Consider the following 24,876-nt stretch of genomic DNA (forward strand, 5'->3'; position numbering starts at 1 on the left):
ATAGTAACCTTTTGTGTTGCCATCATAGAAGGGTCCCAAACAAGGATCCTATGTTCTATTATCACGTAAAGGTGGGTAGAACAAACTACATAGGATGCGAAGTATTCACACTGAATGAGATAGGTCACCTTTACCACTGTTCTTGAAAGCTCCGTAGTGGTCATCCTAACATGTTACGAAGCCAGGTGACCTAATTGTGGTCATGTCAATGTTTCCTGATCCTCTTTAATTCATTTTCCATACATTTGCATCGTTGCGATTAACATAGATCAGAATAAATGAGACGAGAATATCCAAAATTTAAATTATGTTTACTTGCACATACAGGTGTCAGAAATTCATTTATCTAGAAAGTCAAGACTGGAATTAACTACAACCATTCCTTTAGTTAGACAACAGGTAACAATGGTGTTTTCCTCGGTGCGAGGAAGTCTTGCTAAAAAAAACAACACTAAGTTGGCGACAGTAGAACGTACCAAACTGGCAGTCGCTGAAAGTGCGGAATTCTGTTGTGTGCTCACGGCACAAACGTCATACTGACCGGAAAATTGTGGGGGGGTTCTAGCAATTTTCAGCTCATTGCAAAATAAATAAAGACATTTAGAAAAAAGTGATGAGGAATTGACAACAGGGCTCGAGCACTATTCGTTGGATTTTCGCGATGTCTCATGATTGGTAGTTCTTTCTGGAGGTGCGTGCATAAATCAGGGGTTGAAGAAATACAAACAAGAAAAAAAAAAAGAAAACGAAATGAACAAAAATCTAGATCGATGACATCTGGTGGATGGGAGGAGAACGTCTAAGACATAATTATCGTACTGATGGCCGGTAACAACACTTTTGAAAACGTCATGCCACTGGCAAGTAAAGAAGTGCCTGGAGAGACATTGAACCACTTTCCATGACATAGCCCCCTCCCTTTCTTTTTACAGATTTAAGCAACTAATGGATATTATCACACTTTTGTGTCTACCCTGCTAGCAACTCCATGCTTCGCCACTGCTCATAATTACTATTTGACATTATTAAACCATTATTTTTATCTCTTTATAAATTGCACAGAGCTCATCCAAAAGTCGGTTTGCATTTCTTCTTATTGTGGGCACAGTTTCCATTGCTACTGCAATATCCTTGTTATGTATAAATGAAAATAAACAAATAAGCCTTGAGAACTGAAGAAGGTTGCATAAGCAATTGAGGCTGTGCTCGGAAAAGGAATAAGTGTGATTACTGACACTGCATTGTTTTATTTGGAGGGGGGGGGGGATAGAGAGAGGAGGGAAGGGATTCCAAATACAAAGAAATTCCTTATTTTTTGTTTTTAAACAGGGATATTATTATTTAATATTAGTTTCTACATTTTTTGAGAACACAGGAGAACATGTCCAGGCACGTCCCATGCACGTGATTATGGTCATTGACAAAGGACAGTAAGGATCGAGAAATCCACTTCACTACAGGAAATCTGGATGAGAGAAACTCCAGACACTGTAGAACATGAAATGTACAAGAGGACAGCCACAAACAATGACTCCTGGCTTCACAGCACCAATCAATATCAACAACTTCAAACACTGAAGTGTGATAAGTTACAAATTCCTGTAAGTATATTTTCCTTTCGTATGTGTTCCAAAAAGAACAGAAACTTATGTGTTGACTAATAGTTTTTGTTGTACACTAGTTTTGGCAACTAAGTTTTCAGTTCTGGTAACGAATCTTGCTTAGTATGTATTTTCAAGTGCTTATCAAAACGTGATTTCTGAACGAATGTTCTATTGCAGTATGTACATTCAAATACTTTGCCATCATTGTGCCTCATCCAGTGTCTTTCGAAGTTTTCTTTTGAACAGTATGAGGTCCTGCAAAGTGCGCATGAGAATGGGTTTTCCTCGTTGTATGGAAATGAGTGCCCATACACAGTAGAACTTGCAAAAAATCTACGTTTGCATGTAGAACATTGATATCGCCTCTCCTTACTGTGTGTCAGTAAGTGAACCTTAAGGCTGCTTTTAGTACTGCAACCTCTATTACACACGGAACATATATACTCCTTTTCTCCCGAATGAACCTTAAGGTGACGAGTTAAGCCACTATTAAAAGTAAATCTTTTCCCACATATGTTGCATCCATACTGTTTTTCCTCACTGTGAATCATTAGATGTCTCCACCAATATTCTTTGCTGACCTGCTTTCCACACACCGAACACAAGCAAGTCGTAGTGTACAAGTGTCTTCTTCTATGGAGAATTGCATCTTTCTGTAAATTAAACGATTCATCACAATATTTACACGAATAGACTTTGTTTTGAAAATGAACTTTATAATGTCTATTAAGAACGCTTTCAAAAAGAAATTTCTCCTTGCAAATTGAGCATTCAAAACGTTTAATAGGCGAATGTGTTTTTGCGTGTGAATCGAGAAAAACATTGGACGAAAACTTCCTCTCACATTTTGAATGGCGACGAGGTTTTCTTACACGCTTGTTGCTCGCTTTACGTACAAGAACAACAAATTTAAGACTACTGGCATTAGGGTCATGAAATCCTCGCTTTGTGATCCTCAAACGTCTGGAATTTTCTTTAAGTTCTCCACTGGGAGCAGTTGTAAGAATAAATGGTGAGGTCAAGGAGGAGACTTTAAGAGTCCTGTCAGCTTGCTTAGTATTTTCATCTGCAGCATGCTTTGAATAGATCACTCTGCTGATCTTTGGATTCTCTAAGGCATGTTGTAGTGGGCTCTCTGAAAGACTAAAAATTGAAACAAAATTACTTAAACAGAATGATTTATCTATACCTCCTCCCCATATTTTTCACAAATTCCCAATTTATGGTCACTTTCGCTTTAAATTTACTTCTACATCCCCATAAATATGAGCTTACACACGCCACATGAAAATTTCTGGATAAACCTTCTACTTACATATTTGAAAACTTTTAGGCATGTTCAAACATTAAGTTACATAGATGAGAGAAATCTAATTATTAAAAATCAAACCCAACGTGCTGCAAAAGAAAAAATCCATGTAGTTTTAGACAACAGGCTAAAGCAACTGCCTTAGAATAGAATGCAAAGACTTTTAGGTGCATCAGAACTTTTGGATTTTATGCAGTCATCACATTATTTGAGAAGTTAGTCCCTTAGACCCCTTTGATGCAGGCATTTTCTGTGGTCGACAGCAAAAGTGTATCATTTTGTAAAACAATGGAAATCAATAGATCACTCTGTGCACTGTCATGTGTTTTACTTACCACAGTTTGTTAAAAAATTCAGTTCTGCCTTATAAAATGCCATTTACAAAACATTTTCAAAGTACATGGTGGCTAATGGGTACATTTATGAAAATGTGGAGTTTTTTGCAATTGACTGATTCAGATATCACTGGTGCCAACTAGGGATGGCCAAAAATATCAAGAATTCGGATTCCGGAGAAAATCTGGAAATCCGGATTTTAGAGAAAATGTAACCATCTCATGTAATCGAATGTTTGTCCATGTAAGAGCAGGAACAGTTTGTTTGAAAGGAGAAGGAAATATGACACTTTGTGTTGTATACAATTTCATTGTTTGAGCTGTGGGGCAAGAAGCAGGTGCAAGTGATGGTATTGTTTTGGCGTCAGAAGTTGCGTGTGCATTGAGCACAAAATTGTCAAATCAAGTGCAACAGCTATGGCTGACAAGAAATCTGAAAAAACATCGAATAATGTGCATATGTTTGGCTGAAACAAAAAAAACAGCTGTAGCTTCACAATGTCACAACACTAAATCTCATTGCTTTTCAGTTACCTAACAGCTATTCTTTCTCAGTATGGAAATGGACTTGGCTGCAAACAGATTCAGGAGACTTAACTTGAAATCCGGATTCCTCAAAAACCCAGATTTTAACCGAAATACGGATCCTGTAGTTTTACTACCGAGATTCCGGATAGTAAAAAATCCAGATTTGGCCATCTCAAGTGCCGACCAACTACACTGTATGGGTAACCACTATTATTCTTTCCGGATGAATGGCAAATGCTGCTGCGTAAAAGGAACTTTCAAAATGCTACCACTTTTGCAACCATGCCCTCAGCCACAAAAAATGCCTGCATAAAAGGCTACTTATCTAAAATCTTATCGGATTTAACCCTTAACCGGGTAACCAGTGTCTATCAGACACTGTTGCTTATATTTTTTGTCACATACTCCAAACAATACTTCCTGCGAAAATGATATTTTTTTACTTTGATTGATAAAGAAGGTCAGGCGTAAAAAAATATTTTCCATTTCACTCATGTAAACGGTCAAGCAGTGTCTGTCGGACACAGTGTACAATTGATATGTAAAGAAGTCTACTTGAATATATATTAACAAATGTTTAGTAAAAAATAAAGTATTTAATAAGACATCACATAAAAATATTATTAATGCTAAAATAGAAAAAATGAAAAATATATGCGCAAATAAAACTATTTCCTCACACTACCTTCCGGTCTAACATACTTCATATACTATGCTGCAAAAAATACAACAACATGCAATTACAATGATGATGATGATGATAAATATAAGAATTATGGACATAACAATGATGATTAGGTTAAATATCATGCTACTTGCTTGTTTCCACAGCGATGAAACATAAAAATCTCACATTAGAAGAGCAAAATCCTTTTAAAACAATGCAATGTCCGATAGACACTGCTTGCCCGGACACGTTACAAAAATAGCTTGCCCAGATAAGGGTTAAAAGAGGGGATACAAAACATCACAATACAACACATTAAAATATACCGACTTGATCACCAAGCATGTTAAGTGGTTAATTTTAGATCTCAAGTTCCATCCTAGCCTGGGGTTAGGTGTTATTTGTGTCTGTGTTAATTTCATCTAATCATCATTGTTGCAATTACCCAAAAGTAGCAAAGAAAGTAACTGGAAAAAAATGGCATGGTCTACCAACTTAAATATCATAGGGACTGGGAAGATAAAATTTGGCCTGAAGATATGAGACTGGATATCTAACAAGAATATGGCATGCTGTTAAAACAACGTTAAATCTAGAATGTAATGAATGATCAAGAGGATAAGGAAGATGACAATGGATAAGACAGTTATGGCCAATGTGAAGTCACACGAGGAGATTTGCAAACGAGCAGTTTGCAAGAAATCTAGCTTTGGCTTAAGAGTGTGGCACTAATTGTCCACTAGTTCATCCCAATCTTCTTGACACACATGGAGATAGAAAATATATTTTTAAGATCTCCAACTGACAGAAAGTGTATTAGGACAGCAGTCAGCATCGCCAGGCTTGGCAGCATTGGGTGCATCATTGCTTTTGATGAGCTGAAACCCAGCAGAAGAATACCTCGAAGTTATGTTCGATATTTTATTTATTGTATGTTTCCATCAAACTTTCTGCTGCCCAGTGTGCTGGCTCAGTGGCTGAACATGTGAAGTGATCAACGTTCAATCTCGCTACCAAAGTTTCTGTGTTCAAGTTCCATCCTGGGCACGAGTATTCTTTGTGACTGTCAGTTCATCAATATCACTTTTCAATCACTCAAACTTTTTGTTGTGAATAGCCAAAAGTTACAAAAATGTGATGCCAAATAACAAAAATACAAAATTGTCAACATAAACATGGATGATACTTCGAGATGTTAGGGAATTCTTGAACAAACTGTGAATAAGTTACTGCTGTATGTACATTCATGTTTACACAACTAAATGTTTTCAAGAAATTATTTGTGCACTGCTATCAACACAAAGTTATATTTAAGACTGATTGATTGCCAGATTGTGGCACAGAAAAGCCAACTCAGAGTGGGAATTTTTTTACGCTACACACAGTCTTCATAAATATGTAACTATCACAAAAATTTAACAGGGTGGAGGACAAAAATCCATATCACACTAAAATACCAAACGAACGCACAAAACCAGCTGTTTAACTTTGAACATGTGTATTTCAAATTATATATATAAAAAAATTAAATTAAAAAGAAAAAACACTGACTCAATAGTGTGTGTTGTGTGGTGTTGACTCTCCCCCTCAGCAGATTGTAATCAAGGGGTCCCAGGTTCGATACCTGGTGGACGCACATATGGTTCGGATCCCACTTTAAACTGTAAGTCCAGTCCCGATTAGCCTTACTGTGCATAAAGTGGACTTAAAACACCGAATCAATCAATCAATAGATTGTATTTCGGAGATACATTTCTTTTTAAAGATCAATGTGTGCCATTACTTAGTTGTAGTTCTAATGCCACAAACACAATGAAAAATTCAATACTTTCACTTACTCCGAGACCAATCCTGGAGATTTGAAATGTATCTCTGCAAAGAAATTAGGAAAGTCACTGGATTCTCTGCTTATAACACCAAAAAATACATCTGGTTCTGGGAGATTACACATTGTTTGGATGTCTGTAAAATTTGTACTTAAAATTCCTGAACTCAATAAATCACTACTGCACTTCAGTTCTTCTTGATTATCCAATAACTCTTCACCCACGTCTACGAAGCAATTTCCTGCATCAACAAGGGATTGCAACTCATCTTGATCAGGCCCCACTTTCACATTTTCTGTGTAAATGTCAAAACTATCAGAATCTGATCTGTCGGTCACTACTGAGATTTCAGTTTTTATATTAAGTTTTGAACGACACCGATTTTTGCGTGAATACTTATGCAAATAAGTAAATGGATTCATTCTTCTATCTTCCGTCTGCATGTTGGAAATGCTTTTGTGCTGTTGCCAAGGAAACAATGTGTGACCTTTGTGAGCAGTCACCTTGTTCATTCACAAATTGTTATGCTTTTATTCCCCCTTAAAAGATTTATCCTTTGGTGGCAGTTCTCTAGAATAGAAGATTTATGCATTTTTAATGGAATGAGAAACTGCAGTTTCATGATAAAATTCCAAGAATATAATTGTTGCAGGATGTTCAAATCCTGTGATCCAGGGATTCCTGAAATTACAAACAATAATAACAATTAAGAAATTGATTTCTCATGAAAATAACTAATCGAAAATAAAATAGGAATTTTGAAATCAGCTTGTGTTGTGTGAATGAAAACAAGCAAATTCAGTTGGGGCATTCCATGAAAAGTGGTCCTACTCCATGTAAATAGAAAAATGAATCAATCTGAAAATTATTATTTTTCTTAATTGCATAAAAGTTTAAATGCTTGTGAATGTTTACAATTTGCATAATTCACTAACAAAAATTACTAGCATCTGTAGTGTATATGCTTCACAGACAAATGAAGTCAAACTTTGTTAAATTTTTAAAGCATCACACATGCAACACATTGTTGTTAATGCTTTTCATGCCTTCAGGCTATGTTATAATACTCAAGTTTTCTCATTTGTTAGCAGGCACCACAAAGTACACTGTAATTCTATGAAATCAGTTTGGAATATTTTAACCTGATCTCATGTCATGTATTAACTAAACATAGTGTACGCCTTCTGTAATTGGAGGTTCAATCCTCTGTAGAAGTGCAAAGCATAAATAAATGTTCAGAACCTTACATTTTACATGTAAAATGTTACACACGTAAATGCTGGAATGCCCCAGTTGTGTATAAATTACAAGAAATACTGAAAATGCATGCAACAATATTACTAAATCTTCCCCATTCCACCCTAAGGACAGTAACATCCATTATAAAAAAAAGGAATGAAGTATTCACGCACTTCATTTTGTTTCTTCCTTCATCTTCATCAAGGCCTCCCTGATGGTGTAGTGGTAACGTTGTTGCCTTGTAATTAAGGGGTCCCAGGTTCGATACCCGGTGGAGGTACATGGCACAGTGGTTCGGATCCCACTTTAAACTGTAGGTTCAGTTCCGATTAGCCTTCCTGAGCATAAAGTGAGCTTAAAACAACAAATTAAAGTGTGTATCAATGTCAGTTTTGCCAATTCTATGATAGCAATACCAATATACTCCTTCATAATTTCATTCGGTAACAGTTTCAAATGTACAACGGTTTTCACAAGTTTTGTAAGAGTATTAGAGAGTGTTTGAGAATACTGGAAATGATCATGATCTGAAGCTTGGAGAAACTAATTAGCATAGCTAAAATCTCCACAAAGTATTATTTACTGGAGAAATTATGATTTGAAAATTAGCTTCCGTGAGAATCTGCATTTCCCAGTCATTCTTGGTATATCGTCATCGCAGGCTCAAACTACTATGTGGGACTCAAATTGGGTTTTGTGCTTGAGATCTGATGCCATGTCTTCAGTTGTTGGACACATTAAGGGACATCATTTTAAATCTTAGAGCCCTAAACCCAAAAACATTTAGGGAGGTTTTATTAATGCTAATGCCCTAAACTTGACCCACCTAACCTAACAATAAGAGCATCTCATGATGTAAGACTCCTACACACCCCATACGTGTAAAGTAGATGGCAGCACAAGCCTATATCCAACATAACAGCAAGTTTGCTGCTCGTAAACAAAGAATCACATTGTGCTGTAGGCTATGGAAGGGAAAAATCCTTCTCCAGGATTATGTTAACACATAAATAGAAATCGAATCATGTAAAAAGTGCCTGCATGTCATGGTTAATATGGAATTACACAATCGGAACTTTGGCCCTACATTCCTGTGAATGTCGATACTGAAAATGTTTCCTGCAAAAGGGAAATTTTCCATATTAAGGTAACGGTTCCGATTGTTTTAAGATTTTTTTCAAATTCTCCTAGCAGGAAGACTAATTATCGTAGAATTGTGACAATCATTGTCATATACAATTTGAATCTTCCTTAAAGTACTATGCACAGTTTGAATTTCAAAGAAAGAAAAAAAAAGTTATTTATGTTGGAAAATACAACTTAAAAAATACCTTACACAAGCATGTGCACTTCCCATGCACTCTGTTGACAAGCGACTGTAAGTATCGTAGACTAGTGGAAATTAATGTAGAAGTAAATCCGAACCTTAGTAGAATACATTTAGGGACTTTATTTTCATGCTAAGAGAACCAAACCTGGCCTGCCTAACCTAATTAAGAAAGCATATATTGATCAAAATCTTAAGTAATCGCTAAAGCTCCACAGTATGTCGCTAAAGCCCTGCAGTATGTCGCTAAAACTCCACAGTATGTCGCTAAAGCTCCGCAGTATGTGTTAAAATAATTCAAAATCGAACCATGTTAAAATTGCACTCTTAGCATGATGAAATAGCGGTAACTGTTTGATCTCGGGAGAATGAATTTCTTCAATTTTACAGAATAAACTACTTATGGAAATGAGTTTCTGTAGCATTTTCAAAGGTCGTGGAGGTATTTTCTTTCATCGTTGAATCTATTTGAACGGGAATTCATGTATTTTCGAAGAGAAATATATCTCCAATGCACAATTGCAGTTCTTCCTCTATGTCGACCGGATGTTCCGTAAGTTTGATGACGTAACCTCCTGTCAGTGTTTCCAATCACGCCGTTGTTTTGCAAGCAGTGAAGGTGATTTTTTTTAAAGCTGTATAGCATTGTTTTATGAACAAAATTTTAACTATGCTTGCCTAACCAAACCTTGCCAGAAATGGTTCGTGGGGCTATCCATGAATGGTTTTTGGGGCTATCGGTGAATGGTTTATGGGGCTATCCATGAATGGTTTTTGGGGTTATCGGTGAATGGTTTATGGGGCTATCCATCAATGGTTTGTGGAGCTATTCAGGTATTTTTCGGTTACGAAGGTTGGAAACACTGCATACCCCACTGATGATCCATGACGCGCCAAGCTGTGCCCGCCATATTGTGACTTACGGAAGCGAAAGAAGGAAGAACAATAAATATTTGTAATGTGAAAAATTGAAATTATTTCAGCGAGAAAAGCAAAATCCCACCTTAAACAATGTTTCGCAATGCACAATAGGTAAGTACAAATGTTTAAAAGGACTAAATAAACGAGTGAGAGGTGTTTTCCCCGAGATCAAACAGGTACCGAGGCCCAAGTTTCTTTTGTTTTATTGCAATTTCATCATGCTACGAATGCAATTTTTACATGGTTCAATTTCGATGGACATCGTTAACTGCGGAGTTTTAATGAATACTTAAGGTTTTGTTCAATATATGCTTTCGTGGTTAGGTTAGGCAGGTTAGGTTTGGTCCCCTTAGCATTAAAATAAAGTCCTTAAATGCATTCTACTAAGGTTCTGATTTACTTCTACATTCATACCCATGCTTCTACGACATTTACTGTCGCTTGTCGACTGATAATATATTGTCCATGAGAAGTGCGTAAGGTAATTTTCAAGTTTTCTTTTGGTACTTGTTTACTATCCTTCGGACACATTTATTTGTTTTTACAGAAGAAACTACTTACCGTAATAAGTTCCTGTAGCATTGTCGAACATCGGGAAGGTGTTTTGTGTGATGTGGGAATGTTTCATAGCTGAAATTCATGTTGTTCGTTGAAAATTAATTTTCCGACGGAGAATAGCTAGCCCCACGAACCATTGGTGCATGGATAGGTTAGCTCTGTTAGGTTAGGAAACAGTTAAAATTTGGTGTCGTGCTAGTATCAGGATGTAGAAATTGGAAATAATTGCGAACCATTGGCGCTAGCCCCACGAACCATTGGCGCGTGGTTAGGTTAGGAAACATAGTTAAAATTTGGTGTAGTGTTAGTATCAACAACGTTGATACACCTTCAGGAATGTTCCGCGAAGCAGATACGTAAGTACGAATGTCAAATATTGACGAAACGAAAAAAATAGAGGTGTCCGAAGGATAGTACATTTTTACCTTTCTTTTTTCAACATAAATAACTTTTTTCCCCGAGTCCAAACAGTGCTCATTACTTTAAGGAAGGTTCAAATTTCGTGTGACAATGATTTCCAAAATTCTACGATAATTAGTCTTTGTCTTCTTCCTCTAGTCCCTTTCTTCCATCATAGCGCAGGGTTGGTTGCCTCGATCCATCTCCTCCATTCCCGTCTGTTTCTCATCATTCTCTTCATCATATTTATTGTCTTATTCCTTTCTCTTCCAATCTTTTCCATTCTGTCTTCAAACATTATCCTTGGTCTTCCTTTACCTCTCCTACCTTGCACCTTTACTTCTAGAATTTGCTTTACCTTTTTGTCTTCATTCATTCTGAATACATGTCCCCACCACTTTAGCTGTCTCTTTTCAATTATTTTCTCTAGCGACTCCAAAATTCTACGAGACCAACATCTCTGCAACAAATATGTTACTGGCGATATAAGCCAAAATAATTCCAAAAAAGGTTCTGGGTTCGAGTACTAGCATGGGTTTGTTTAACAAGTGCGACTTTGGGAGCGAATTGACAATATAGAGAAAGTCTCCAATTTTGTTAATTTTAGGTATACTAACTAATTTTGGCCTCCTAATCACGAATCTGTTGTAAAAAACCGGGGGTCACGTCTGGAAATTTTTAAAAAAAGCCGATTGAATTTTTTTATATATATAGGTATATATGCGTAGTTTTATGAACGAAAATGTAATCTCCTGTCATTGTTTCCAACCATGCCGTTGTTTTTACAAGAAAATGAGGAGCGAATTTACAATATAGAGAAAGTCTCCAATTTTGTTAATTTTCGGTATACTTACTAATTTTGACCTCCTAATCACGAATCTGTTGAAAAAAACCGGGGGTCACGTCTGAAAATTTGAAAAAAAGCCGATTGATTTTTTTATATATATATATAGATGTATATGCGTAGTTTTACGAACAAAAATGTAATCTCCTGTCATTGTGTCCAACCACGCCGTTGTTTTACAAGAAAATGATTTAAAATGTTCAAATCTAGTACGATCCCTATTTTTTCGATGAATTTAGGGGTGAAATGAGTGCTAATGGAACCTAACCTAACAGGCCTAACCTAACCTCGTGTGAATGGTTCGTGGGGCTACCCGTGGATGGTTTTTGGGGCTAACGTCAATGGTTTGTGGGGCTACCCGTGGATGGTTTTTGGTTCTAACGTCAATGGTTTGTGGTACTACCCGTGGATGGTTTTTGGGGCTAACGTCAATGGTTTGTGGGGCTAACGTCAATGGTTTGTGGGGCTACCTGTGGATGGTTTTTGGCACTAACGAACAATTTTTCATCAAAATGTACAAATAACGAAATTGGAGACTTTCTCTATATTGTAAATTCTTACCGAAAATGATTTATGATGTTCAAATCTAGTACAAACCCTATTTTTTTGATGAAATTAAGGGTGAAATGAGTGCTAATGGAACCTAACCTAACCTCGTGTGAATGGTTCGTGGGGCTACCCGTGGACGGTTTTTGGGGCTAACGTCAATGGTTTGTAGGGCTACCCATGGAAGGTTTTTGGGCTAACGAACAATGTTTCATCAAAATGTAGAATTTCCAGACGTCACCCCTGGTTTTTTACAACAGATTCGTGATTAGGAGGCCAAAATTAGTTAGTATACCAAAAATTAACAAAATTGGAGACTTTCTCTATATTGTCAATTCTTACCCGACTTTGTCTACAATCTCATGTAATCGGCGTTCATAATCAACATCGCAATTAGTCAAAGTGGCATGTAAGTTACGTAAAATTAGAAAAAAAAAATGCCGTGAATGTTTACATAAACATTACCTGAAAACTTTAACAACACTTCAAATGTATAAATTTATCTGTGCTTTAACTAACCTTTTCCGTGTTTCCCTTGATTCTCTCTTTTTAGACGAAACTCTGGTATTATAAATTAATTTTAAATACCGTTCAAAGTAGTTACACGCAATTATTTACGTGTTTGCAATTTTCTACTGATTAAAGTAACAAATGCCAACACCACGGATGAGACTACCTACCGGATGTTTTCACCAGTACCTGTCAGTGCTATGTCGTCACTTCCTTATGTTGCCATGGCAACGATAGGCTTGTTAAGGCGACTTCCCGACTTCGGGAAATGACTTCCCTACTTTTCGGGATCCCGAGCAGTCGGGAAATACCGAATGGTCATTTTAGGGTGCGTTCCGAAAGTCTTAACGAAACGAACGAATCGAACGAAAGTAACTGGCCTCGTGATCCTGGTGAAACCAGTTATTTTTCAGACTTATGGGACGCTCTAGACGAAAGCACAGCGTTTTGTTTATACAAATTTTCCGCATGGCGTGACGGAAGGCATGTCCTTCTGGCAGAAATAAACTCTGCTGTGAACACTATTACTCATTTTAATCACATTGTAAGAAAAGTTATGGCACACGCAATTGCGCATGTTGCTTCATATCGCCGCTCTCTGTTACAATTATAAGACATTTTCCGAACTAGTCCAGTTTGAAGTCATCGTGCACGCGCGATGACTGCAAGCAGCAGACGATTCTCACTCCTCACTGAACAAACCAGCTTCCTGGTCCGTGCGTTTGGTGAATTTCGTTCTTTCACGAGACGCACGGAATGCGACTTTTGGGGGTGGACAGCATAATGAACCTCACGAAACTCGTGCAACTTTCGGAACGGGCCCTTAGAAAGTTCTTAATTCTTAAACTTCCTGTATCCGAAAAACGCCTGAAACTCGCTATTTATGTCACTTTCCATATTCCTACTTACGTATTCTGCATTGAGAAACATTGCTGAAGGTGGCATTTCGCTTTCTTCACGGAAATAATCTATATTTTCGACGTATGAAGTAAGTTTTGTTCGTTTCTTTTTCCCTTCGGTAACACGCTAAATGGCGGTCAGTTGCACTACCGTAGTCGGCATGCAGTGTTTCCACCCTACTCCTCACAAAAATACCTACGTAACCCCACAAACCATTGACGCATAGCCCCACGAACCATTCATTCATAGCCCCACGCACCATTTCCGGTAAAGTTCGGTTAGGTTGGGTCACGTTTAGGTTAGAATAGTTAACAATTAGTTTAGAAAAAATGCGTAGCCCCATACACCATTCTCGCATAACACCACAAACCACTGACACATAGACCCACGAACCATTGACATATAGCCCTACGAACCATTGACACATAGCCCCACAAACCATCTGCGGAAACGTACCTTCTTCAGTTACAAAAACACGTGTTTGGAAACACTGACCGGGATTCACCGGGATTACGTCATCACACACAGGCAACATCCGGCTGGAAGGAAATGGATGCAACAGCTCTCGTGCATCGGTCACACATTTATATCGAAAAATCAGGCGCGGTTGGCTGTATAGCGCAAATATGCAGTGAACCCCCAGTACTATACAAAATAAACAATAACTGAGATGTTCATAAGCGTAGAGTGCCAAATTCTCTTAGTGAGAAGGAAAAACCGCGGGCCAGAGCCACTCAGCTCCCCTCTAGTTCCGTTTCGTGCAAGTCTCCGCTGAACCTCCGCAAGGCAACCCTACCATGCTAAAAGCATAGGACGGCTAGCAGAAGCTCGACGCGCCCATATGACGAAAATACATGCAGTCGGATACTCCAGGAAGGCAGCCTCGTCAAAACGGACATGCGCAGTTCGTAAGATCACCAGCGAGCTGGAGTGAACCACGCTCTTCTCTCTTCCAGTGTTGCACTGTGTGTTTCAATTTGAATTCATTTGGCATTCTCTTTGTATTATTTATATTTTACAAGACTTATTAGATTAATGAAGAGGGTGTAATATAAATGAAGAGGTGACCCCAAACGAAAGCTAGAAGTAAAGATGTTGGGAGAAATAAGATAAATATGATAGAAAACAACTTGCCTACACATTCAGAGTTTTCTTCTTTAAGAGGGCGGTGGAGTTTGGCGAAGGAGGTCGCCGTGAAAAGCGCTTAAATTTAACATGTTTTTTTTTTTTTTGGTGAATATAACGTTTTAACAAAAATTTGCCGGAAAATACGAAGTAGATGTGAACTTACTTTATGAAACTTTGAGTACATGACACATTTATGCAATTTCAATTTGATAAATGTGAACAAATTGCATTTTTTTTCAATTTCCCATAAGAAAATACGTAAATAAGCACAGAATAGTTTTGCGATTTGCGGGTAGCACAAACGAAAATGGCCACTATGATGCATACTAATGTAATGCTCAATTCTTTTATGACCAATCTAGAAAGGGCTTTTCTTTCAAAAGACACTTGCACAGCCAAAAATGATTGTTTAAAAAAACTCATATATTATCAACGGCGAGAGATACGGCATGTTCTGAAATCACAAGCGGTTCGCCACTTGGCCACTAGATGCCTCTATTGCAAAATTGCCCCAGGCTGACGGGGAGGGCTAGTTCGCGCGGGTGTTTGAATCCTCTGCACAGCTGGGTTCCGTCCCCTCGTCGGCAAAGGTCTCTTAGCTGTCACTGCTTGAATTATTCGCGATTAAAATTAACCGATATGCCATCTGGTGGGGTTTTCAGGAAGTACTCTAAGTAGGATACGTTGTGTTGAAGTCGTTTAAAGCATGGGGAATATGCGAGAGACTAAGGTCTAGTGTTCAGGTTTTTTTTTGCTCTAAATCGTTTTATGGGTAAGAACAAATTAAAAGTTTCCATGTGTTTCCACCCCGTGGAATCAACAAAATGAAATTTGTTAATAAATCAGGGAAAACGTAATTGACAGAAGATTGGTATGGGGGATATAACACTGTAATTCGGCAAGGAAATTACGAAGAATGCACGAGTCTGCTTACTTTATTTTTCGAGACATAAATATATATTACCATGAAAGTAAAGTTTTAAATTGTACTTTATAAATAAACTTTTTTTCTTTTTTTTTCGAAAAATCATGAAGCGTCTTACCCAATGCGTCCATGTATTACTGGTATTACGTATGTGTGAAGTTGTGAACAGATGCAAGTCGATTAAGAGAGAAGATGGAAATAGTTTGAGAATGAATTAATGTCAAATATAACCAGAAAAAAAGTGGACATGCTAATGTTACTGTTTCATTCAGTACGATGTCCTTTTTCAGTGAGTATAGCCTGGTCATGAAATCGTGAATATTATTATTAAACCAGCCTTTCTCTTTCGAGAAAGAACTGCAACGATATGTTCGCAATTTTCTCCTGTCCCAGCTTTTCAAGTACAAGTCAATTTCAATTCCTTTATTTCAAATAATTTCCGAGAACCCCAGTTACAACATGACGTGCAGATGATACAGCACTGCTTTGGACAACCCGTGCGTATACATAGGTTTCGTCTGCATTTTCCGTGTTACTTTTGCCTATCATAATTAAATATTTCGTTCTCAGTACAGCTTCACGTTTTTTAGAGTACCTGGAATTCACATCGCATTCGCAATATTTAAAAATAATGCGTAATTTAAACGTTTTCTACCATACCAGTCATGACAACACGCTGCTATTTTGTACTGCTGCTGAATGTAAACAAAGATTTATCCTACTTAGAGCGGCCATATTGGAAGCGACACTATCGCTCAGGTGGTAATTTTAATCGCGAATTGCCTCTTCCCCAGGCAAGAAACCAAGAAAGCAGGAAGACCATCCGTTTGTCGGATGTTTAGGTGTAGAGAAGCAGAGCATATTTACCGTGAATTGGAATCAGCGACACTTTATATCAAACCCTACCGCCAAGGACGTATTTTGAAAGATTTATTAAGTTCAAAATAATGAAAATAACTAAATAATATAATAACTACAATTAAATAATGAAAATATACTTATTTAATAGATGGTTACTTATTTCCGCGGAACTTCTTGAAAGGCAAGGCAAGGATTATATTGGGATCATACGACTTTGAATGATAGTACCAAAGAAGATTTATTACTACGTATAATAATATGCATAAAATATTTCCAGGAATTTTACTTTTCGTCAATTGAATCTAACATCCTTTTTTTGATATTCAATAAATATTCAAATCTTTATCTACTTCACATTAGCCCTTAGTCCGCCCCCGTAACACATATGTTACAAAAAAAGTATGTCCCTTGTAGCCGCTGTAACACATATGTTACAAACAGCTTTAGATACAGTTATCGAGGGTTTTCCACACTTATATTTGTATATTGAGGTTGAAACACTGACAGTTCGTTCGAGAACATGTTTTGCAATCGTGTTTACGAAAATTCCAACTCTACCCCCCTCCTTTCTCGGAATATGTCACATGTTTGGGCTGGGGCTCACGTGTTGGCTCTCGTCAGTTGACAGACACAATAAATGCTTGGTATTTACGATGCTGTTTTCCTCCAAGCTTCCAACGCCGTGATTTAGTACTGATAAGGCACACATTCTTCTTTGTGTTTAGACCTGGTGGTCCAGCTGAAGTAGTGGTGGGGGGGGGGCAAGGAGAGAGGCGGATTGGATGAGGTTTGGCGGTGTCAGCTTTCTGTCGCCTCTATGTTAGAAATGCAATGAAGCTTGACGATAGCCAGAGGCGCCAGAAGCGTGAGTCTATCCAGAAGTAGAGACAAAACAAACGATTGCAAAGGCTCCCTTCCCTCCTCTGTTAGGAAAGGCCTCACCATAAACAGTTCGTATCATATAACAGCTCATCGATTTCCGTTTCCTTCCGGAAATATTTCCACAAAGAGCCGAATCAACAGGGAAGAAATAGATTCACAGTAGCTACACAAGATGCAAGTGCGAACGAAAAAAAGCAAAAGTTCGGGTTTTCTCCCCAAAGTAGATGATTTTTTCATTGAAATTCTGGGGATGCAGCCCCCGCCCGTAAACCCCCCCCCCACGGTTGGGGCATCCAAATTTTACTTGGTTGCATGCACTGATGTTCTAGCTGCAAAACAAGAGTTATCCGAAGTAGATTGGTCCCACAGTGTCAGTTATACAGGGTGGGTCAAAGTCGCAATACACCTAAATAAAAGAAGCCACTGTGGGGATAGGTGTCAGTGAGTGTTGGATATGCGTGTTGGGGGTGGGGGAAAACTTTATGATGAGGTTGATCTTGACGGCCGCCATCTTGAAGTCCGCCATCTTGGATTCAACTTCATTTTTTTAAATGGGAAGGGGTCGTGTGACACATAATTTTAGGCTAGAATTTTGTCAGGAATTAAATGGTGTTGTCCATTTTGACGTATCTTTATTCGTGTAGGAGTTACAAAGGTTTCTTTTTTTCAAGTTTTGAAAAGTGGCACACTTTACATGATGTGTTCGATGTGGCCTCCTTCATGCTGGACAGTCATTTCCATTCTCTTCTGCCACTCCGTATGCACACGTAACAGCACATCTGGTGTAATAGCCGCACATGAATCAATGATCCGCTGTTCCAGGTGGCGAAGATCATTGATTTTGACCGCATACACAATGGCTTTGAGGTGGCCCCATAGGTAAAAGTCCAGGGGAGTGAGATCGGGGGATCTTGCAGGCCACTCCAGTGGACCTCGACGGCCAATCCAGCGCTGTGGAAACTGTTCGTTGAGTAATCCACGTACCTGCAGACGGTGGTGCCCCGTCGTGCTGAAACCATAAGGGGAAGTCACCATCCTCCGTCGCTACGGATGGGAACACCAGCTCCTCCAACATCTCTTTGTAGCTGTCGGCATTCAAATTGTTGTGGATGAACACAGGACCAATGACCCGTGTTCCCCAGATCCCGCACCACACCATGACTTTGGTATGTCCAACCATCTTGGATGGATCAGTCCAATGTGGGTTACTGTCTGACCAATAACGCAGGTTCTGCTTGTTAAACTCCCCGTTAACGTAAAAGTTAGCTTCGTCCGTAAAGAGCACATTCTGGGCGAACTGTGGGTTATCTGCAAGCTGTGCTGTTGCCCATTCCGCAAACTGAAGCCGGCGGTCAGGATCGTCTTCAGAAAGGTGGTGTAATAACTGCAGCTTGAATGGATGAAAATGATGTCTCTTCAAGATCTGGCGTATGGATCATCTGCCAACACCAGTCACATGAGACATGCTACGCACACTCCTTGTTTGACTGAGGCGAAGCTACCTAACACGGCGATGGTTGTCGCCTCATCTGTTGATGAACGTGGCCTCCCAGACCGTGTCGTATCTTTCACACTCCCTGTGGCAGTGAACCGGGACAGCAGTGATGCAACTGTGGCGTGGGAAATTGGATGTCGGTCTGGATGGCGAGCGTTGAAATCGGCTGCAATGGTGCGAGAACTTCTTTCCCCTGATATTAAGATGATCTCAACCCGTTCAGCGTCGCTTAGTTTCATGTTGTCCTGTCAACCTGCAACGAAGAGAAAACCTTTGTAACTCCTACACGAATAAAGATACGTCAAAATGGACAACACCATTTAATTCCTGACAAAATTCTAGCCTAAAATTATTTATCACACGACCCCCTTCCCATTTAAAAAAATGAAGTTGAATCCAAGATGGCGGCCGTCAAGATCAACCTCATCATAAAGTTTTCCCCCACCCCCAACACGCATATCCAACACTCATCGACACCTATCCCCACAGTGGCTTCTTTTATTTAGGTGTATTGCGACTTTTGACTCACCCTGTATAACAATTTTATGAATAATATGCAAATTGGCTAAAATTCGCTAGAGTTTTACGTTTTGCCTTATTATTCAAATTGTATTGCACCCACGAACATGAATCAAGTTTCATTCTGTTGCGGAAGGTCCATTCTTTGAACAAAAAGCAAAAGTTCCGGTTTTCTTCCCAAAATAGCTGGAGAAGAGGGGGCAAACTCCACATTTTTATGTTTTTTTTATTGAAATTCGGGGGATGTAGACCCCGCCCGTAGCCCCCCGCGGTTGGGGCATCCAAATTTTACTTGGTTACATGCACTGATGTTCTACCTGCAAAACAAAAGTTATCCGAAGTAGATTAGTCCCATAGTGTCAGAGTTATAACAATTTTATGAATAATATGCAAATTCGCTGTTTTGAGGAAAAAAACAGTTTTACGTTTTGCCTTATTATTCAAATTGTATTGCACCCACAAACATGAATCAAGTTTCATTCTGTTGCGGAAGGTCCATTCTTTAAAAAAAGAAGCAAAAGTTCCGGTTTTCTCCCCAAAGTAGTTGGAGAAGAGGGGGCAAACTTCTCATTTTTATGTTTTTTTCATTGAAATTCGGGGGATGCAGCTCCCACCCGTAACCCCCCCCGGTTGGGGCATCCAAATTTTACATGGTTGCATGCACCGATGTATTACCTGCAAAACAAAAGTTATCCGAAGTAGATTGGTCCCATAGTGCCATAGTTATTACGATCTTTCTCCATTATGTATACGAATTCAAATTTCGCGCTCAAAGCCTCGGCAACACTGGGCTTACTTTCGTCAGACCGCGCGGCGTACTAAGGGTTAATTTCCTTGCCAGGACAGTTCCTTTATTTATTTTTATTACAAATTTGGCCGACCTTAACTACACGTAAGCTAAATAATGAATACATGATGTTATATCACTATCGTTATACCCCCTTTTTACCTATTCATACGAGTATAATAAAAATATATTAATTAATTTGAATATGTCAATTAATACTACTTTAATTAATTTAATGTAACCGTACTTATTTTAACTTAACATTATTATTATTTTCAGACATTAGGTGAGGACCTCCCTCCGAAATATATACTAGAAACGTGCCTGCCTACCGCGTCCGATTTGAATAAAATGTAGAAAAGGCGGCGAGTGGGGAAGTAGCGCTTCCTCTTTTTACATTTCGACAGTTTTTACCTGATATGTATTATTTTGTGAGTCAACGCTGTAGTCAGGAAATAGATGTATATACACACATGCATACATAATTGATGATTCGCAAGGAAACTTCGTTAAATTCCCATGCTTGTTCCGCTCGCAAATCACATCCTCTCCAAGTTATAATAATATTGTCGTTGCTTACATATACATGTGTGTGTGTATGTGTGTGTGTGTCATAGAACATCACCTACTTCCAAGCATAAACTTGATGTGGCTCTTACAGAAACATCCGTTTTTGGAGTGGAACGATCACGAAAAGGTTTACACTGGCCTCCCCGATGGCGCAGTGGTAGCGTCGTCGCCTTGTATTCAAGGGGTCCCGGGTTCGATACCGGTTCGGATTCAACTTTAAACTGTATGTCCTGTCCCGATTAGCCTTACTGTGCATAAAGTGGACTTAAAACACTAAATCAACAAACCAACGAAAAGGTTTACTGTTTCTTTGCAAATCTTCAATTAATGTAAAATTTAGTATAAAAATATAATTTTGGCTGACTTGCTAACTTGAGATTTAAAGACAAATTATTACTTCGAATTCTTCATTAACAATAATAAAAGTGATATAAAATATTGGATAAAATTCTTGGCTTCGCTGAGAATCAAATTAGAGATTTACAGGTTAGGAAAGGGGAGGGGGAATTTCCTGGCTTCTTCCCTTTCAGTGTGAACTTCTTAGTTTCAGATATATTTTGCATCCCCTATAGCATAATGGTAAAGGTGACCCTTGTAATTTAAAATGTCCCGAGTTTGGTATCCGGTGGACGCCTAATAGTTTGTTCAAGCCCGACCCTGTGGCCGAGTGGTTAGCACATCGCGCTGCGACGCCAAGGGTCCCGGGTTCGAATCCCGGTCGGGCTTGGTTGTTTGTGAATGTCCATTCATCAATTTCATCATTTCATCACTCATCCCCATCTTCGCAAATTAGCTAAGAGCCACAAAACGCGAAGTAAAATAAACTAAATCAATAAATCAATCAATAGTTTGTTCAACCCCACCATAAATGTAGATCCAGTCCCGATTAGTCTATCTGTATATAAAGTAACAGAAACTCAAACTCAAGATACTCAAACGATTAGCATAGGGTTGGTGGCGGCTGGTGGAGTGAGAGAACCCTCTCTGCTCAATCAAAATTAGGAAACAAAAACTTTTCAGTCAGTAAAAACATCGTGGTAGGTACATTAAAATTTTGGTTTCAATTACGTATTCGACGTCGATCTTGTTCACCAGATTACCAATTGTGATAACTTTTCTCTTCTTTAAAAACTACACAAGGAAACAAGTTGAAAACGTGAATTGGACAAGGTTTCTCCTCTAGAACTGATTTTTAAAGGACCATGTCTTAGAGATGCTCTGAAGGGAATTCTATTCTTAAAATGCCAATCAGAATAAGGGATAAAATAGGGAATAGCGGTGATTACAATAACTTGTAATATGCTGAGAAATTCATCTTCAGGGGTTCTATTCCCCACTTTTTCTCCCTTAGATGGCAACTGCTGATAAGGGATGAGCCTTCCCCCCGAAATAAAATTCTGGCTACGGGCCTGCTGTTCTGCATCGTTACTGTATGGTCCGATGCATCATGCTTTGAGCTCCGTCTACGGGACGCGCGCAGGTTCGAGTGTCCTGAGGGAAGAGTAACAACTTTTCTCCTGAGATTTCGGCCTGTGTATGGGACCGGTGGCCACCGACCATCGTGAGGAGATTGGGAAGCTATGAAGGAGTCACGGAAACCTACAACAAAGATTAGGGGTTCGTCTTGCTGACCGCACGTAACTAGTTGGACTGGAAGTGAGGCCGGCAGTCGGTAGGTGGGCCCTGGCTCTCAGAGGCTGTAGCATCACGGGTTTACTTACGTATATTGGCGTAGCCGTGTGTGGGTCCACAGAGGCTTGGCATCTCCTCAAAATTCTGTCACTTTATTTTGACCAATTCACTGGGAATTTTTTAACACGTATAGTGCTGATCTTGATCATACTATAATTAGTTGGACTGAAATTTAACTTGGGAAGCAATCAATTAACATTGGGAAAAATCACAATAGGAGAGAGCAACTAATGTGATGCAGGAACTTGTTAAATGCAACTGGTCATATGTTTCCACAAGGGATTCACGTCACCACTGAGAGTTTGTCCTCACCCTTGGCCGATTAGCCGGACCCCGTGGCGGAGTGGTTCTCTCATTTCGCTACGACGCCAGTGGTCCCGGGTTCGAATCCGGTCTGGGCATACGTGTCCTTCGTGAGCGTCTCTTCATCGATTACGTCATATCATCATTAGCCAAGAGTGGCAGAAAGGCGAAGTAAAATAAACACAATCAATCAACCTTGGCCGATTAAAGCTGCTGTGAACTCCAACGATGAGAACTGTGCAAAGGGACTTAATTCAGATCATAACAAAGAAAACTACTTCATCAAAGTGTAAGTTCAATATTAAACTATTGTTTCCTGACATCTTTGTTGCTACTGTACATTTTTTTACATTCTTTTGTTCGTCTTTCTCCTTTTCAGTTTTTCCATATGTTATTACGCATGTCCACGTTTCCTCTTTTTAAATTCCAGGTAGTTTCGCTCCTGCCCATCTCTAATTATTATAGGGACGTTAATAGTTCAAATAAGAATTGTTACTAATTTTTGCCTTATTATTATTATTATATATCGATTTTGTATAAAAAACACCCCCTTCAACTGATATTCTCTACCTCCTTCTTTACTCTCAATTGATAATTTCAACCTCAACAAGAAAATTCAACATAATTATAGTAGCCACTGTAATCAACCAAATTTATTCAATCAAAACTTCAGCGATGAAGGTTCTGTCTCTGGAGCCTGCCACTCGTCTCGCTCCATGCAAGAGTCAGCCAGCAAGCAGTGAAATGCGAATTGCTTTGCCAGTGGAGAAATTTTAGCCTCCGAAACCAGAATGAAAGGAAACAGGTGGGTGCCCTTTTCCTGGAAACCTCACCGCGGGAGTCACGGAGGAGAGGAGGGGGTGGTGAAAGGGAGGAAGGTTCTCTGGCCTCTGGTTTAGGAGAGCCGAAAATAATTCCTAGTCCCCTGATATGTCGCTAGGTGTCTCTGTATCGCATCGGGCCAGGAAACTACTTTCATGCCAACCTCCAGGCCACTCTTAAGATGGAAACACTTCAGGTGGAAGGAACCGAAAAGTCAAAAATAGCGCGAGGGTCAGACTAAATGCTTTCGTTGACATGTTAGACTTTTTAGGTTTAGTTGTCTTAGAATATATACACTGCAATTTTCGGGGCTTTACCGTGCTTGACCAAAAATATAGTATTTACTATTTATTCAAACCTAACCTAACAACAGTGGCGTGCCCAAGGGGGGGTTGATGGGGGTTATAACCCCCCCTTTCGCCCAGTATTCCTAAAAAAAATAACGTCAAAGGTAAGAAAATATGACAAAATGAGGGCTGACTACCAAGAAAAGGTATACATAACCCCTCCCTTTCGAAAATCCTGGGCACGCCACTGCCTAACAATGAAGGCATTTTGCACTTTTCGTCAGAAGACGACCAAAAAGTTGTTTGGGTTTCGTGCGATCAGTTATACTCTAGAACGAGAGGGTGTAAAAGGGGACTCGCGCGATTGACCTTGTTACGTGTCATTGTCTCCATACTTGTTAGTTTGTTTTGAAGTGCGTGGCTGGTGATTGAAATATATTTGGCGTGGTGATACGTTGAGTGGAGTGACGTGTATTGTGTATTGGGAGAAGTGTACTTGCTGCTGTGTGAGTAGTTAATATATTGCATAGAATAGAATCGAATCGCTTTGATTTAGCGATATATTTTCGAATATTTATATAAGAATTATCTTGTAATCAAAGGGGTCTTCGGTTCGATTACTGATACATTTAGCAGGCAGAGATTTGTATTTCTAACTTTACGTTCAGGATCCAGTTCCAATAATATAGTCTATTTGACAGTGGTGGGACCAGAAAAGTGTTGGCAAGAGTGGAAGAGGCAAAATTGAGGCGAGAATATTTTCTGAATTCTGAGATACCCCTAAATACAATACCATACGAAAATCTTAAATTAAAATGATCGCCCCCTACACACACACACTCCTTGGTGCTGTCACTGTTATCTGAACATAAAGCATATTAACTTTGAGTAATCTACCCGCCAAATTTTGATAATTTTCCCAGTACTATCTCTACAAACCAAAGCGTGTAGTGTCACAAAAGGTTTACATTAGTCCACTTTGCATAATTTTGGTGAATACCCTGGAAAATTATGCACGAGCCGCGCCTGCGAAAAAATACATGATTTACCGGTAAAATTCAATGAACGATGAGAAAAAACACTTTCCCGAAC

At 39.0% G+C, this 24,876-nt stretch overlaps 1 protein-coding gene across 1 annotated transcript; it reads right to left on the reverse strand.

The window, feature by feature from the left end:
• Positions 1 to 1,332: 1,332 nt before the first annotated feature.
• On the reverse strand, positions 1,333 to 12,763 carry LOC145990316 (uncharacterized). The gene is made up of 3 exons (XM_083126006.1): positions 12,623 to 12,763; positions 6,282 to 6,950; positions 1,333 to 2,747 (listed from the first exon to the last, which is right to left on the reverse strand). Exons 2-3 carry the CDS (start codon positions 6,779 to 6,781, stop codon positions 1,691 to 1,693), a joined length of 1,557 nt encoding a protein of 518 aa, XP_082982132.1. The 5' UTR covers positions 6,782 to 6,950; positions 12,623 to 12,763; the 3' UTR covers positions 1,333 to 1,690.
• Between the last annotated feature and the right edge of the window lie 12,113 nt (positions 12,764 to 24,876).

Source organism: Lepisma saccharinum, chromosome 7 (assembly GCF_977018435.1).
Source record: "Lepisma saccharinum chromosome 7, izLepSacc3.1, whole genome shotgun sequence".
Lineage (NCBI taxonomy): Eukaryota > Metazoa > Arthropoda > Insecta > Zygentoma > Lepismatidae > Lepisma > Lepisma saccharinum.

Excerpts from the sequence above, each read along its gene's own strand:
- LOC145990316 (XM_083126006.1), bottom strand. The coding sequence starts at position 6,781 with ATGAACAAGGTGACTGCTCACAAAGGTCACACATTGTTTCCTTGGCAA. Across the intron at positions 2,748-6,281 it reads TCTCCAGGATTGGTCTCGGA|TCTTTCAGAGAGCCCACTAC; the intron begins GTAAGTGAAAGT and ends TTCAATTTTTAG.